General features: G+C 44.3%; 1 protein-coding gene across 1 annotated transcript; it reads right to left on the bottom strand.

Moving 5' to 3' along the window:
- Positions 1-252: 252 nt before the first annotated feature.
- Positions 253-4,581, bottom strand: LOC111272932 (uncharacterized). Its single transcript, XM_022854619.2, has one exon. The coding sequence runs from the start codon at positions 3,050-3,052 to the stop codon at positions 1,466-1,468; it is 1,587 nt and encodes a 528-aa protein (XP_022710354.1). The 5' UTR covers positions 3,053-4,581; the 3' UTR covers positions 253-1,465.
- Between the last annotated feature and the right edge of the window lie 9,992 nt (positions 4,582-14,573).

Below are 14,573 nucleotides of genomic sequence, written 5' to 3'. Positions count from 1 at the left end.
CATACATATATATATATATAACGCATTATAGAACGTTTTCAGTTTATAATAGAAGGCCGTGCGCCCAGATGTCTTTGTCTATTTAGGTTTGTCTCTGTGTGTTTGCGTGTATGTATGTGCGTATATGATTCAGCAGAAATATGACGTGATGAAACATGACTTATGTTCCGTTCCTTGCGTTTGTTTATAACAAATGATATCTATATATGCTCTATATAGATGAATATGTATATAATATATGACGAACAGCGATAAGGGCGCAATGCGCATCTATTTATATTTTGCCGATCTTTTAAAGAAACGAGCGCTATCGAGCCTGAAGTAGGTTTTTCCCTTCTGTACGTTCAGTTTCATTCAAGAGAGCTGATATTTGGGCTCCGTTCGTTTCTAAGCGCTTCTGACGAGGAACAAGGAAGACCGTGGTGAGGACATGGCCATAGTCTATTTAATCTCCCTAATGTTAATCTCTTTCTCTTTTCAGGTTTGGGTCCGAATTTTGCGATGATGATGACGATGATGAATATTATTACTACTATTAGCTATACCATTATTGTTATATAATTTCTCTCGATTCGAAGTGTGTGTCCTTCAGCTGCTTCATGAAGTGTTGCGTGTGAAGAGGTACGGATGAGTTGTGCCCCTAACGAACAAGTCGGGGCCGAACACAGCTTTCCGGCTGGAACTAGAGGGAAACGTCCCCTCCTTAGAGGGCGCCCCTGTTGCCGGGCGGCAATGACTAGAATTATGTACATGTTATTACTACGTGGCCGGAGAGTCGTGAAGGGAAGGAGCGGCAGCGAGGCTATATAGCCACCGTCCAAACTACGGGCGGCTGCAGCAGAGCTGTACGTACCTCTGCATTGGGAAGGAGGTAGGTCATGACGGTCGTGGCCCGTTACACGCAGACTATAACCCCATGCTTAACGCCTGGTACCGTAACTGAGTTGGATGGATAAAATGCAGATTAACGAAAAACCAGGAGACGCCACACCGCGTCCTTTCCATTCTCGTTTTTCGTTTACCACTGCAAATGTTTTTTCGTTAACCTTAATCCGGCACATTCCACCTCCTCGTCTGCCGACCTGCCTGCGCAGTCACTCGCGCTTTAGCAAAACCACTGTTCTGCTTATACTGAAATTTCGCGCCAATACCAACGCTCCATTAGACTCTGTCGACTTTCGCGACAAATCAAGAAGTTCCCTTTCTTTCTCTGCTCCCACCTCAAACCACCATTTTATTTTCTTCGAACTCCATTCCAGTGGTGGTGGTCGCATTCGACAACTACCAGACACAGAACTGTCCTAGTCGATTGGTCGAACGCTTCTAACCCTACCACCTACTAATGGAGATGTCTAGTGTTTTTTAACAAGGAGAGAGAGAGAGAGAGAGAGAGAGAGAAGGGGCATAAGAGTTTGGTAGTAATTTGTAGTAGATAGGTTTTTGTAGGTAGTACTGTAGTAGCTCTCTAACCCATCGCTTCAATCTCACCGTAAGGTGGAGACGAGTCCGAAACAGGCGTCTTGCATGACGATGTCACCTGAACCTCCTGTTCGTGCTGCTGTTGTCTCCGGTCCTGTAGCAGTTGCCCGGCTTTAAATACTCGCATAGGGGCTTCGTCACCATCATCATCGTCATCACGCTTGTCGTCGACGTCCGCATTGACGTCCACATCGTTGGAGAAGTAACGCCGACCTTGCGGCGCAACCCGCGACGCTGCCAATCCCGCTGGTGTTCGCCTATTCTGATCCTCGCCAAAAAAGTCAATTTGACTTCTTGATGATGTTGCTGCAGCTGTTGTTGCCATGCTTCCTGATGGTGACGTCGTCCTCCTGGTCGTTGGTGAATGCGATTGACTAAACAATGCATCCTGGAAGCTCCGAAAATCGAGGGTGGACGAGGAGCCGTCGTTGTTGAAGCTACAATGCAGCCCACGCCTTTGACAATAACTACTTCTGGCGCTGCTGCCGCCTTCCTCACGCTCGTCGTGCACTGAGTTATTATCATCATTACCGTCATCGCCGCCGCTGAAACGACTGGACGAATCCAGCTGGAACATGGCGTTATCGTTGACGTCATCGACGCAGTCCGGAGCCACTTGGCCATGTCGCAGCTGTTCCACAACGGCATGGACACCCTCTCCGATCTCAGGCCCGCTGCGCCTACCTCTACTGCAGGCTACTGCTGCACCATTGTCGTTCTGAACGCCTCCGCTGGCGTCCTCATCTGAAGAATCTGATGACTCCGAAGAGTCGGATGACGTCGAGGACGAGTCTGTTTCTGAATCAACCGAGCCCTGACTATCATCACTATGCTCACTATGGGCGTAGCGAAGTGCACGATTTTTCGCACGCAACTGTCGATTCTCTTCTTGCAATTGAAGTAATCTCTGCTGCAGTAGATCGAGTAGATGCTGTGGCGAGTATACGCTCAGTTCACTGCTTAACTCGGCAGCCCGCTTCTCCAGATCACCGTACATTGCCACTAGCTGCTCACGGGGCAACTCGATCACCTCGGCGGCGTGCGCGTCCGAGTAGACCTCCTCGAAGTCCTTTTCATAGAAGGCCACCATATCTGAGTAGTCAAGTGGCGCATCGACACTCGATTCACTATCGTAGTTGACACTCGAGTGAGGCGCCTCTGAGTCAGAGGACGAATCGGGCCCACCCACTGGCGGTGTCTCAAAGCTCTTGTACAAACCAGGACACGAACCGAAGTGGTCGTCGATAATGAATTGGGTGAAGTTGGCTGGTGCTTGGGGCACGTCAGCTGGACGAATTTGTATGCACCGTTTCTTCAATGGATGATTACCATTCCTAGTGCCGCCACCGCCCCGATGATGCGCAGTCGTCGTTTGAGGTAGCGACTGGGATTGGGTGGACATCATGGGTTCGTGGCACCTTCGCTTTTTGCCCCGGCGGGCACGACGCCGAAAGTGTACGGAAGACGGTGGTAGGAATTGTGCTGAATGTTGTTGAGAGGTGGGCATATTATCGTTATTATTATGGTTACTTTTATAATTATTACTACACGGTACCGAAACAGGCACAGGCATGGTTACACTTGCTGGGCTGACTGTAGTCGCCGTCTTTTGCAGGAATCGTTGATGAGATTCTGATTGTTGTTGTTTAATCCGTTCGTGTCGCTGCTGCTGTTAATGTGGCTGATATTATTGTAGATTTTGGTGCCTTTGTTGATTGAATAAATGTTGCCGTCGTTGTTCTTGTTGCTGCTGAAGATGTCGAGCTTCATGTATGGCTGACTAATTCAGCCTTAGATGATATAGAGATTGATATCTACAGATATACAAAGGTACGACGAGCCTACGTATTATGGTATAATTCACGCGTTCCCATTTTATGTTGACTCGCTCGTTTTTTTTTATTATCTTTCAGCCAGTCAATCAATCAGTCAATCAATCAATCGTGTTCGTGTCTGTTCTTCACCGATAAACGGGGGAATTAATGAGTGACAATGTTCAAAGAACGTCGTAGTAGTAGTAGTACGGGGGAAATGGGGTACCTACAACAAATCACCTGACCAATGTCGAACAGCTGTCGTGCATTAGAGCGTCGGCAAGGCGCGAAGTCCGCACAGCTTTTGACTGACGCTTTTCACTAGGCACCACTACCACTGCTGCCGTCGTTGATGTCACTAGATTGAAAACGACTGTCCGTGATTCAACCGTTGCTGGGGCAGTCAATTTTACGTTGGTCGGCGTTTTTCTTCGCGGTCGTGTTGACGCGTCTCCCGGTGTTGATGTTGTTGTGGTCGAAGTTTCCAAAATGTTTGTGACGAAATGCCCTACAACAGCGCACGATGTAGCAGCAGTCGACATGTGTGTCGCTGAATAAGCAACAAATTCGAGACGGGGTCCCTGCCTTTTATCCAATTCGTCTATGAAAGTTTCACGGAGAGTCTCTCGATCTGACGTTCTTCACTGCCGTTTGCACGAACCCCAATAGTAATCAATTCACCGATTACGGTATAAGCAAAACAAACTCTTTCTGAAAGCAATAGCACTATTAACCGTTGTTTCGATTTCGTTCTGCCGCAACAAACGCAAAACAATTGACATACAAGTTTCGCTTTGGTCAACTGTTCACTGTCAAGTTGTCCTAGTATCTGCAGTACTTGTTTCTCTCTCAGCCAGTTACCACCAGCCACAGCACCATCACCACCACCACGACGATGCTGTTGTTTATGACGAGGTTAGATGTAGCCCTGAACGTGGTGACACAATTGACTCAGCCCGTCTTGGCCGTACGTTCGTCGACGAGGTTTCACACCACACACTCGCACGCTACAAAACGTTCTCTGTTTGCCGCCGCAGTTGAGATGAGTGCTTAGTAACTGTTCTTGTTGCGCTTGCCAATAGCCGAGGCGCTTCACCCTAGCCGGGATCAAACCGTTCGTTAAACGATACTCAGATTCTGATCCACTCTGGCTATAGCTGCTCAACATGACCTGCCTCAGCTAACACACAAAGTGCGTGCTCGCCCTTTCGGATCGCCCTTATATGGCCATTGTGACGTCACACCATTCCAGCCAATCGGCAACGAGCTCATATTGGAAAGGGGAACATTGGCGAGGGTGGCGACCTCATCCACCCTTCAACTATTGAGTTTCCGCAGCAGCAATTGCTAAGTATCCGCCACAGCATCACCAGCAGCAACTTTATAACAGAAGCAGCATCAATAATAGCGGCGGTTACCGAAAGCAGACGACAGCTTTTGCTAATAACATCACAGCACTCCGCTCTGGAAGCCATCTTTATTCTAGAAGGTGCAGCAGGGACAGCGAACCACCACTAGGCCACTATCTAGTTAGGGCTAGTCGTCCTCGCTGGCGCCGTTGAGTCAAGTGAGCGGAGCATGCAGTCAACCATTTTCTCACAGTCGCTTCTTTTCCGCAATTTAAGGCCCACGCATTCAAGATTCAAGTGCTGTGTAAATGTCGTTATTGCATGCATATATACATACCATGAAATTAACGTTATTACAGCGAAGAACACCTAGGTGTTTGATAAAATAGGAAATTTACAATCAAAATAAGTAAGATAACACGAGCGACGTTGCACGTGTACACGCACGCACATGTATGTATATATATATATATATATGTATATATTCAGTATGAACGTCCTGTTTATGTAGCTACTTGTAATTTTTTGTTATCCTTATCAAGTTGCATAATACCGCCTAACATTGATATATTTTTGGCCGTTCCAAAATTGATATGGACTAGGAAAGCCTCTCCTTGATTTCCGTCCCCACCATCGGTAAAATGATGCCAACCAACAAGGAAAACGTTATTGACATGCTGTGTCAGCCATATGTATAAGGCTTACTCATTTAGCTTTTAAGGTTGTAACTACAGCTGGCGTAGTTGCTTATTATAGAAGCAACAGCGGCAGCTGAGGCTGGCGTTGATTAGCAGCATCGTCTCATCACCGTTTTCCTGGTTCTCATACTACTACTCGATAGCATGAACCGTAGTTGGTTTATTTGATCAGTACAATATGCCGATAACAGTAGTAGCAGTTTTGCTTGTTTTTCTCGTCGGTAGGTGTCGTACGTTCGAGAATCGCTCTCCCGCTCCCGAAGCTCTCTTTATGCTCCTTCCTTCTTTCCTTCATATGTCACAAAAGCAGTTAAGTCCCCATAGCAGCAGTATACAATTTTATGATACTCTTACGTTTAACTACATGCACACAGACACGCACACACAGCCGTGCACGGGGCTAAACGAGCACACGGTTTCATTTTCACAGGATTGCAACGGGCACTGACCTGCAGCGCAAATGTTCCGTCGACCGACAAATCAATCGACGGCCACAGCAGCAGCAGCAGCACCAGCCGCAGCATAATCATCACAGTTTTGACGGGCTTTCAATGCCTTCAGCCACAGCAGCAACCATAACGGATGGATGAATTAACGAATGGATGGATGAGCCGCTCCCGTTAAAGCCGCTACTGTTGCTGTGGGTATCGTTCCAGATGTGATGCCAGCAGACGGTGCAAGATGCAGCCGTTGCTGCTACCTCTTGTAGCCATCTTGTCTTGCAGCTGCTGGTGCTGCTGTCGCTGTAGCTGTCGTTGTAAACAGATTATTCCTTTTTATTCGATAGTGCTGCTTTTGGCGCTGTGCTGTGGTGTCTTGCCGCTGCTGCTGGAGCATGCGGCCTAATGATAGTGTAGTCCATGTGGTAGCACTGCTGCTGCCTTTGTTGTTGCTGATAATTCTGATAGTGACAATCAAATCTTATAATTACTACTGATACTAAATGAGAGTACAAATGCGGTTCCTACGATTTGAGCTACTGTCATTGTTTATCATTTGTTGTTGTTATTTGTAGTGGGCAAGCTTGTCCACCGAACTGGCCCAATGGCAAGCGTTCTATGGCGGGTTTGTATGTATTCAGGCACGCATTCCTTTGTTGCAGCGGCTGTATTGTGCATGCATCGTCATTATTAGCAGACCCCTAGACAACAAAAAATCTACTAGTGTAATTGTATCGCACCGGTGTCTTTATCATCATATGACCTGGACGTTTTGGCATTGTCGCGTCGAGCGGCTGGCCCCTCCTGAAAGGGTCAGGAAACTCTCCATCTGTGTTGTAGACAGCAGCACACAACCCAGCTAGGTGCTGCTCATATCGGTGTTATCACAGCACGCGTCCGGGTCAGCAAGTCAGGATGAATCTATCAACAACAGCGACAAAACGTATTGAATACCAACTGAACTTACTAGGCTGACTAGGCAGTTTTAGTCAGGTAAATTAAGGAACTGGGCGAAAATTGTTGAATACGCAGCTACATCTGTACTTTCAGTAGCTGCCATACGATCCTGTGTACCCTGTTTGATAGATGTTTGTAGTTAGTTGGATGTTGGTATTTGTCGATCAGCTACTGTAGCACGTGGTTGAAAGCTCATTCGATCTTTGGGGGTAAGTTAATAGTACCTTTTATCGGAAATAGTCATGTCGATGATTACATTTCTATTCAATATCTACTGGCCGAACCCCGAAAGCCTCCATTGTTCGAAATTCCAAACTACTTATTTATGTAAATTAAACCTACAACATTTGTAGAGCATCAGTTCGCACTGTTCTCTGAATAACGTCTCTGTTGAGAGAATGCTAACCAGTAATGCGCATGTATGGATACACATCACTGAAATATCTTGCTTATAAATAAAGAAAAAAAAGTATATCTGAGCTAAACTGAAATGCTGGCATTATTCTATCATAACTGTAACAAATCAGTAATGTTAGTAAACCACCTTTCTGATGTGCCTTTGGACACATACAGATCGAAACTTTAACCATATATTATATTCTCTAGGCTACTATATTGTTGTCGATGGAGCTGTCTATATATATATATATATATATATACATATATAGAGAACGAATAATATACTGTACTCGTGTGGTACGACAAAGAATGGAGTTCAATCAACGACTTGTATCGGCCCCGTTCGGCTCAGTCCAGCAGCTCCTGGAAGATCCTGGAGGCACAGACTGTTCCACCGATGCTTTGCCTGATGGGCGATGATGGTCGATGTTGCTGTTGCCCTTTACTAGCGAGCGGAGGCGTTGGATGACGTCACGATGGGTGAACGGTTCTGAGTCTTCCTCAGAGACCAAGAATTAAATTGCCCATGGCTCGTTTCAGCAACACATCGAATATTTAAGGGATAAAATGGAAAGCTTTATAAGAGTCATTTTTCCCCACGATTTTCATCGCCATTTTAATAGTAGGTCATTACCATAATTGGCGGTATCTAACCAGCGGGGTATATACGAGTACACACCAAAACAACAACGATGACGTCCGTGGCAGCAGCTTTAAGCTCTGATGCAGATAAATAACCAAGCATAGTATATATATATATATATATATATATTTTCACGTATAAGTACATTAATAAACGAACATTGTTAAACGTTGAGTAGACAAGGGTCTTCTTTTTACTTTTACATCGGTGTGTATAGTAAAAAAAGGTCAGTCAAACAAATATTGACTTGGACACAAAAACAGATGGCCATCTTACCGTGACCCAAGGCTTTGGTTGACCGATTTTTCTGTTTTTGTCTGTCCGTTGTAACAACTGATTACCGAATTCAATTTCTCGCCTTTTCAGATCAACCACAGATACCTACCGGCTGCCCAACCACAGTTCAGTATGCCTCTGTGGATGTTTTTACCCCTAATGCGTTTACTTATCAGCCACCTGTTTCTATTGAATAAACTACGATTCAGCAACGAATTTTTTACTTATGACATCTGGTTGTGTGTATGTATGCAAGAGGTTGAGGAATATGGGGTGGAAAAATAGATAAAGAAAAACTCAGACAGATTTACTCTAAAATGAATTGTCGAATGACAACATTGCTTGATTTTCTCTGCGACACTCTGTGTTTTGGTAGCTGTTCGTCGCCGCCATCGCTGTAACTGGTTGAGGTCTTAGCTGAAGAGAACTACATGGCCAACATATAAGACCGACTTTCTGGAAAATTAACAGGCCTAACAGCTAGTTATCATTAACCCATAAAGCAACACCAGAAGCAGTTGATCACGGCGACAGATGGGATGGGTGTCGCCTGCTACTGTTGTATCTTGATTCTGGTGCTTTTCAAGTTACCGTCAGCCACAATGACCCCTTGCGAGACTACGAGGTCGAGTGCGCGTACCTCGTAACTCCCATTCGGCAGCAGGAGTTGCATCATTGGCGTCCAAAAAGATTCGTATTCGAGGGCAGGCCAGGAAAAATGTATAACTGGTTGTTTATTTCGTTTCGTCGTTGTGGCTCCGTTGTCGATCTCACCATCGCGATAAACACGAATATCAGCAACAGCAGCTTTCGCATTATCCTTTCAATCTGTGGGCCGCTGCTTACGAGTTATGCTCTATGGGCAATCATTATTTCGTGACGTTGCTGATGACCGTGGCCTGTTCCAGGACTAAGGTGAAGGCTGCATAGATTAGCAAGGTATAGATGAAGTCTCAAATGTGTAAATGCTCGTCTCGCTTTACCTGCCTCTTTTTTTTCGTTTCCCTACATGCGTGCATATACAAATACACACAGACATACATGATGTGTGCAAGGTCTTGTATTCGGACCGACTGTGAGTATGACCGAACTATAGTTGTCAGCGAGGTCCATGGGGCTCATGACGACTAGGGAAAGTGACAAATGAGAGCACGGACAGACGTCTGCCTACGTGCAATTCCTGCCGTCAGTGCTACAGTTACCGTCGATCGATGGAACCTTTAACCAACGAAACAGGCAGGGGGTCACTTGTTTGTTCGTTGTACCAGTTGTGAGCGTCTGGAGTATCAGCAGCAGCAGCAGTAGCGGCAGCAAAGCTCGCCGAGTTGAGCTGACGGGGCGTTCACTCGTCGGCACTAGCATAACTGACAGTATGGCGACTGTGGCGACCATAGCGGCAACGAGGACAACGACAACGGCAGCCAGCATCCACCGTTCTGTTGTTCTAGTCACGCTCATAGTGATGGCGGTGCTGCTACCGACGCTGTTGGGCCAAATGGGGACAAAAACGAAAACCGGGCGGCAGTAGCATCAACATAACGTTAAAAGGAAGGTAGTGTTGCGACCGACAAACGAACCAACCGACGTAGTCCAACAGGCTAGACGGCTAACGCGCGACGACCAATTCAATAAGTGCTACTGCCATTACTGCTGTTACGACAGCTACTGCTATTATAGACAGACGACGACCAGAACGATCTTGTAGCGGTCGCTCCAGCGGCCAAACGAAGCAGCACGGAGTGACGTACGAGTGAAGGAAAAGAAGGCAGGAGCAAGCGAACGACGGTGGCTTTGACTGCGGCGGCAGCAGCAGCAGCAGCCATCTTGGTTCGCCGCATTTGTCGGTTGTTGCTGATGCTGATGCTGATAGCTGATGGTTGGCGCGTAGGACTGGAAGCAGGACAGGCATCGATATCATAGTCATAGGGCCATAGTATTATGGTCGCTAGGAATAGGCAGTTCCTAGCGACTCGTTCCAGTAGCCACTGCTATTTGCTTACTGGGTCCGTCAATCAAATGTTTGAGGGAACGGCCTCGAGGGCAGTTTGTCTGTGTGTATGTATTTGTGTAAGCTGAGCTCAATAGCATTAGCCCGTAGCGAGCGTGGCCGAAAGTACATGGGGTAGGAGCTGCTGCTGCGGCGGCGGATTTGAGTCGACTGATGTGGAGTATAAATGTATGAAATGACACGAAAGCTATTCAGAAACCTACACAGACACTAGCATCCATAGAGCGTCTCTTGACAGGAGTCAGACCCGCGCAGCAACAACAGTCGCCAGCCACCATTGGGAGCGGAAGCGTGACTTTCAGTTCAGCTCCAACAGCTGAACGTGATCAAACAAAGCACGCGTACACACAAAAATCGAGAGGCTTACTTTCATATCTGTCGTTGTACCTGAGCGTATCGATATATTATGTGTGTACAAAAAGCAGAAGAAATGCGATGTTGACAGTAGTACATTGAACTAGAACGGGAAACGTATGAAAGATATTCGTGACATGAGTATCATTGGATACACCAAAAAACAATACAGGTATACAAGAACACGTAGTGCTCTCTCTCTCTATCTTGCCTGTATATAGATATACATATATATAAGAGATTGTAATGGTGATGACAAGACAGTTAATATCGAGTAGACGGGTCTGTCAATGAGTAAATATCTAATTTGTCGTTTCGTAATTAAGCATATTCATAACATGACCAGTGCGTAATCCATTCCGTATGTGCTTCGTGGATTACCTGCGTTTTATTCGCCAACTACAGACTAATCGTTAAACAAGACATGTTGGTTCAGGGCAGAAGCACCACCTTCTTGCTTTTTCGTGCTTTAAGCCAAATGATTATCTTTAGACTATTGTAACCAGTTGTCCGTCCCTACCAATATTAAAAGAAAAAAACATATATTAAAATAAAGCATATAATACACTTCGAATGTCCTAAACCAATGTTTTTAATCGTCTAGTGTTATATATATATATATGCACAGTCAAAGTGGGTGGAAGATCATTTATGATCTGTTTTGAAAAGGGCGCTCGGGATTCTACACAGGGTACACCTTATAGTCGGTGGCTTGTTATTCAAGGAGTTTTTACTTTCTATATCGAAAGCAAAGCCAGACCTTAGTCAACTAAAATAACGCAGTCATCTGTTATTTACTGCTTAGTTACGTTCCTGTGTGTCGATAGCTATGACGTTGTGTAACACGAACTCAGCCGACTAGCAAAGGAAGACGTGGTACAATTGTTACAAAAGTACATAGCTCAGACAGTTACGCAGGTTCTATCTTGATTTTCCAACAAATGTATTTAGTAAGTAGAAAACAGAAAACCAGTGGCTGACTTTGACAAGGTTAATAAAAAGGCTAACTTACATCTATGTCAAAAAAAACTAACGAATTAATACAGATGTGTCCTTAAAAATTACTTTTTGTTCATTCCTAATGTGAAGTGCCGAAACTCCAGATGTTGCCGTCACGATTTAATTGACTGCAGAAATTCAGGCACTCGCCTTAAATTCACCACTCGCTGGAATTCCTCCTTTTTCTTTTAAGAGCACTTGTTTATATATTGGTGTGTGCAGACTTTGCGAAGGTGCGTTAGTCTAAAAGTTGGTAAGTTTTGGACTCGACAAATATCTTTCTCAAGGAAGGGAGGGTATCTCAGTCCCCTCGAACAGACACAGTGCTGCCATTGCATCATTCGAATCGGGACGCGCTTGGCTCAAACTGCCCTAGCGCGGTTAAGTATAGGGCTGGTTTGTTTGAGTGAGAATAATTTCCCTCCTCTCTACATCCATCCATCCATCCATCCATGCAGCGGCCGACGACGACGAAGATGACGATAACTGTGGGACGGTGACTGGCTCGAACTTTAGTCTCATTATGTTCGTGGTAATGCTGCTTTTGTTAACCATATTCTTTTAAGCTGCTCAAACGCGACGCTTATCTACCGAACATCGTTGCTAAGCGAGTGTCGAGATTTGACCAGAACTGAAATTGGGCCTGTATAACGATCATTATCATCGCCGTCATCTTCATTGACGAAAGTTCACAAACGACATGCGATATTTATGCTGATTCAGCATGTTCTCAATTGTTTCTAGGAACCGGTGGGATTGGGTTTATAAAGCCCTGTCCTTATTATAAACAATAGCAATATACCTTATTTGTATCGACCGCTCATTTTATGGGCTGCATAAGGAAAAATACCCCTACTTGTTATCATGATTATGCCATAATATTTACGTAAGACAGAATCTGTTTCTGACGATGAAATTAAGTGATCATTTTTGGCTTTAACCCGTCCTGCGTGAAAGCGAAAATGACCCATGGGTCCTGCTCGTCGTCGTATCATCAGTTGGAAACACTTTCTTCAACCTTTACATCGACTGAATCACATTTTGTACACAGAAAATGCGAGAGCAAACAAATTCAATTTAAGTGAAAAAGTTAACGAACTCGTGTGATATTTTCTGTATTTTATTTGATATCACTTTAGCCATTTGACATTGGATGGCAGAAAGACACGTAAGTTTTCTGTTGTCGTTGTGTTACACAGGCAAAGGGAAGCGTTATGGAAAACAGTCGTCGGTCGTTAATTCTTCGGTTTGTCTACGATTTAGCCCCTGCACAACTATACATATAAAGTTTTGCTCTTTATTAGAATTTAGTTTATGAATAAAATCGTGGAAGATTTACGGCGTGTTCAATCAGCAAATAAGATCAGTTTTAGATACGAAATATTGTTACTAATGAGGCATATGCAACTTGGTAGACTGTTAGCAATCTTTCGACAACTTGTAAACGCATGCATATGTTAAAATATTGGCAAAACTATAATTTGGCAATATATGCTATATGGAAGTTGATCCGAATGTTTTCGAAATCGTTCGTAAATACGTACTAACAGGGGACAGTATCGAGGTTCACGTAACAGTACGCGTTGAAAGAGGCGTTTTAAGAAAAACTTTGCCAGGCCCACAATTTTTCAGTTCCGTGGTTTTCTCTACAATAATAACCGCAGTAATTTTTTCACGCTTTTAGACGAAGGAAAGATCATGCTAATCGTTGTTCACTACTCTCGTCGCTTTTTTTCCTTTATCTGTGAATGTATTGTGTGAAAAGGGCGTATTTACGATATTGCCGCTTCACGCAACAAAGTAAATGGTTCGATTATGACGTCCGGCTCTCTTTGCCTTTATGCCTGACAAATTAAACGATCAATTACGGATTAGAAATAAAAATTCGAGGTAAAAACGTTTCGGCAAGGTAGCAGCCACGGTAACATTCACAGTGCGTAAATTTTCAGGTTAGTCTATAGTGACAATCACAACATGGTCACTCTCCATCTGACTGGTATCGACTATAGAACGAACATCTCAGTTGGAACTGTTTCGCTCTGTATCGGTTTTATAGCTGAAACGTCGTTCGATTGCCGCATGCCTTCTTCAGTTTAAAGATACAATCGGTATCATCTTTATCGGGCAGCTAACGAAAAGTAGACTCTGCCGCCACATGTGATAACCTATAACGAATCCCATGTTTCGTTGCTCGCTCAATTCCATGATCCTAATCTTAATTAATTGTACTTAGGAGAAGTAATTCACGAAGACAAATTGAACCTGTGGCCTTGCTCACCTGCCCATGGCGCAAACACCTGTCAATCAAGTACAAATGGAGTGGATCACAATGCAACAAGCTCTGTAAAATCATCATGCTCTACCTTGTAGCTATGCAACGTCCTTCATTTGCATACCATATGTTTAACTTCATCCTCTCCTTGCTGTCTGTTATCCTAAGTTACCCCTTTTAAAATAACCGGACGATATACGTACGAGATTTTTGTTATAGAAGAGAATGCTTTCACCCAAGTGTTAACCGAATGGGTCTATGCCTCTGCAAGTGATACCGTTTGCTACTTTGTCGATGAAAATAATGATAGCAAATGTGTGTGAATCCTATCTTGTCCCTGTAGAATAACCACTTATATTAGTGTTAAGCATTTATAATATCGAGTGGCTGAGGTGGCAGTCGGGTCCAGCAACGTTAAACCCTATAAAAATGCGTTGATTTTTTCTGCATTAATCCATACAGCCCGTTTTTTCTATAACGTTTTCTTTTTGGGCTATCAGGCAAAAATGACCAAATTTTCGGAGGGCTTTTCGATATCATCGACAGTGAAACATAGGGTGGGGCAAAAGTTACCTGATAGTTTGAAAAAAAAATCACTTAATACTTCACGAGTCTTTATTATACATATGTTGAAATAGTAATAGATTAAAATATAATAGACATAAATGTAAAAAAAAAAGTAAAGTGAAGACCTTCAGACAGCCAACAAACTTTTCCCCAGCCGGTATATATATACAAACTTTATTACTTTTAGAATAGAGCCAGTAACGAATTATTTGTTACTCGTTTGTTCCAGCTGTGCCTTGGTTTAAGTTCTGTCTTCTACCTTTTTCGATGCGTTCTCATCTTCGAGCTGTTAGTATTCGGTTACTATTACTCGATATT

The sequence above is a fragment of the Varroa jacobsoni genome, unplaced genomic scaffold (genome assembly GCF_002532875.2).
Source record: "Varroa jacobsoni isolate VJ856 unplaced genomic scaffold, vjacob_1.0 contig03876, whole genome shotgun sequence".
NCBI classification, from domain to species: Eukaryota; Metazoa; Arthropoda; class Arachnida; order Mesostigmata; family Varroidae; genus Varroa; species Varroa jacobsoni.
This window is presented reverse-complemented; position numbering and strand designations above follow the sequence as displayed.

Coding starts and splice junctions, on each gene's coding strand:
- LOC111272932 (XM_022854619.2), bottom strand. CDS start 3,052: ATGCCTGTGCCTGTTTCGGTACCGTGTAGTAATAATTATAAAAGTAAC.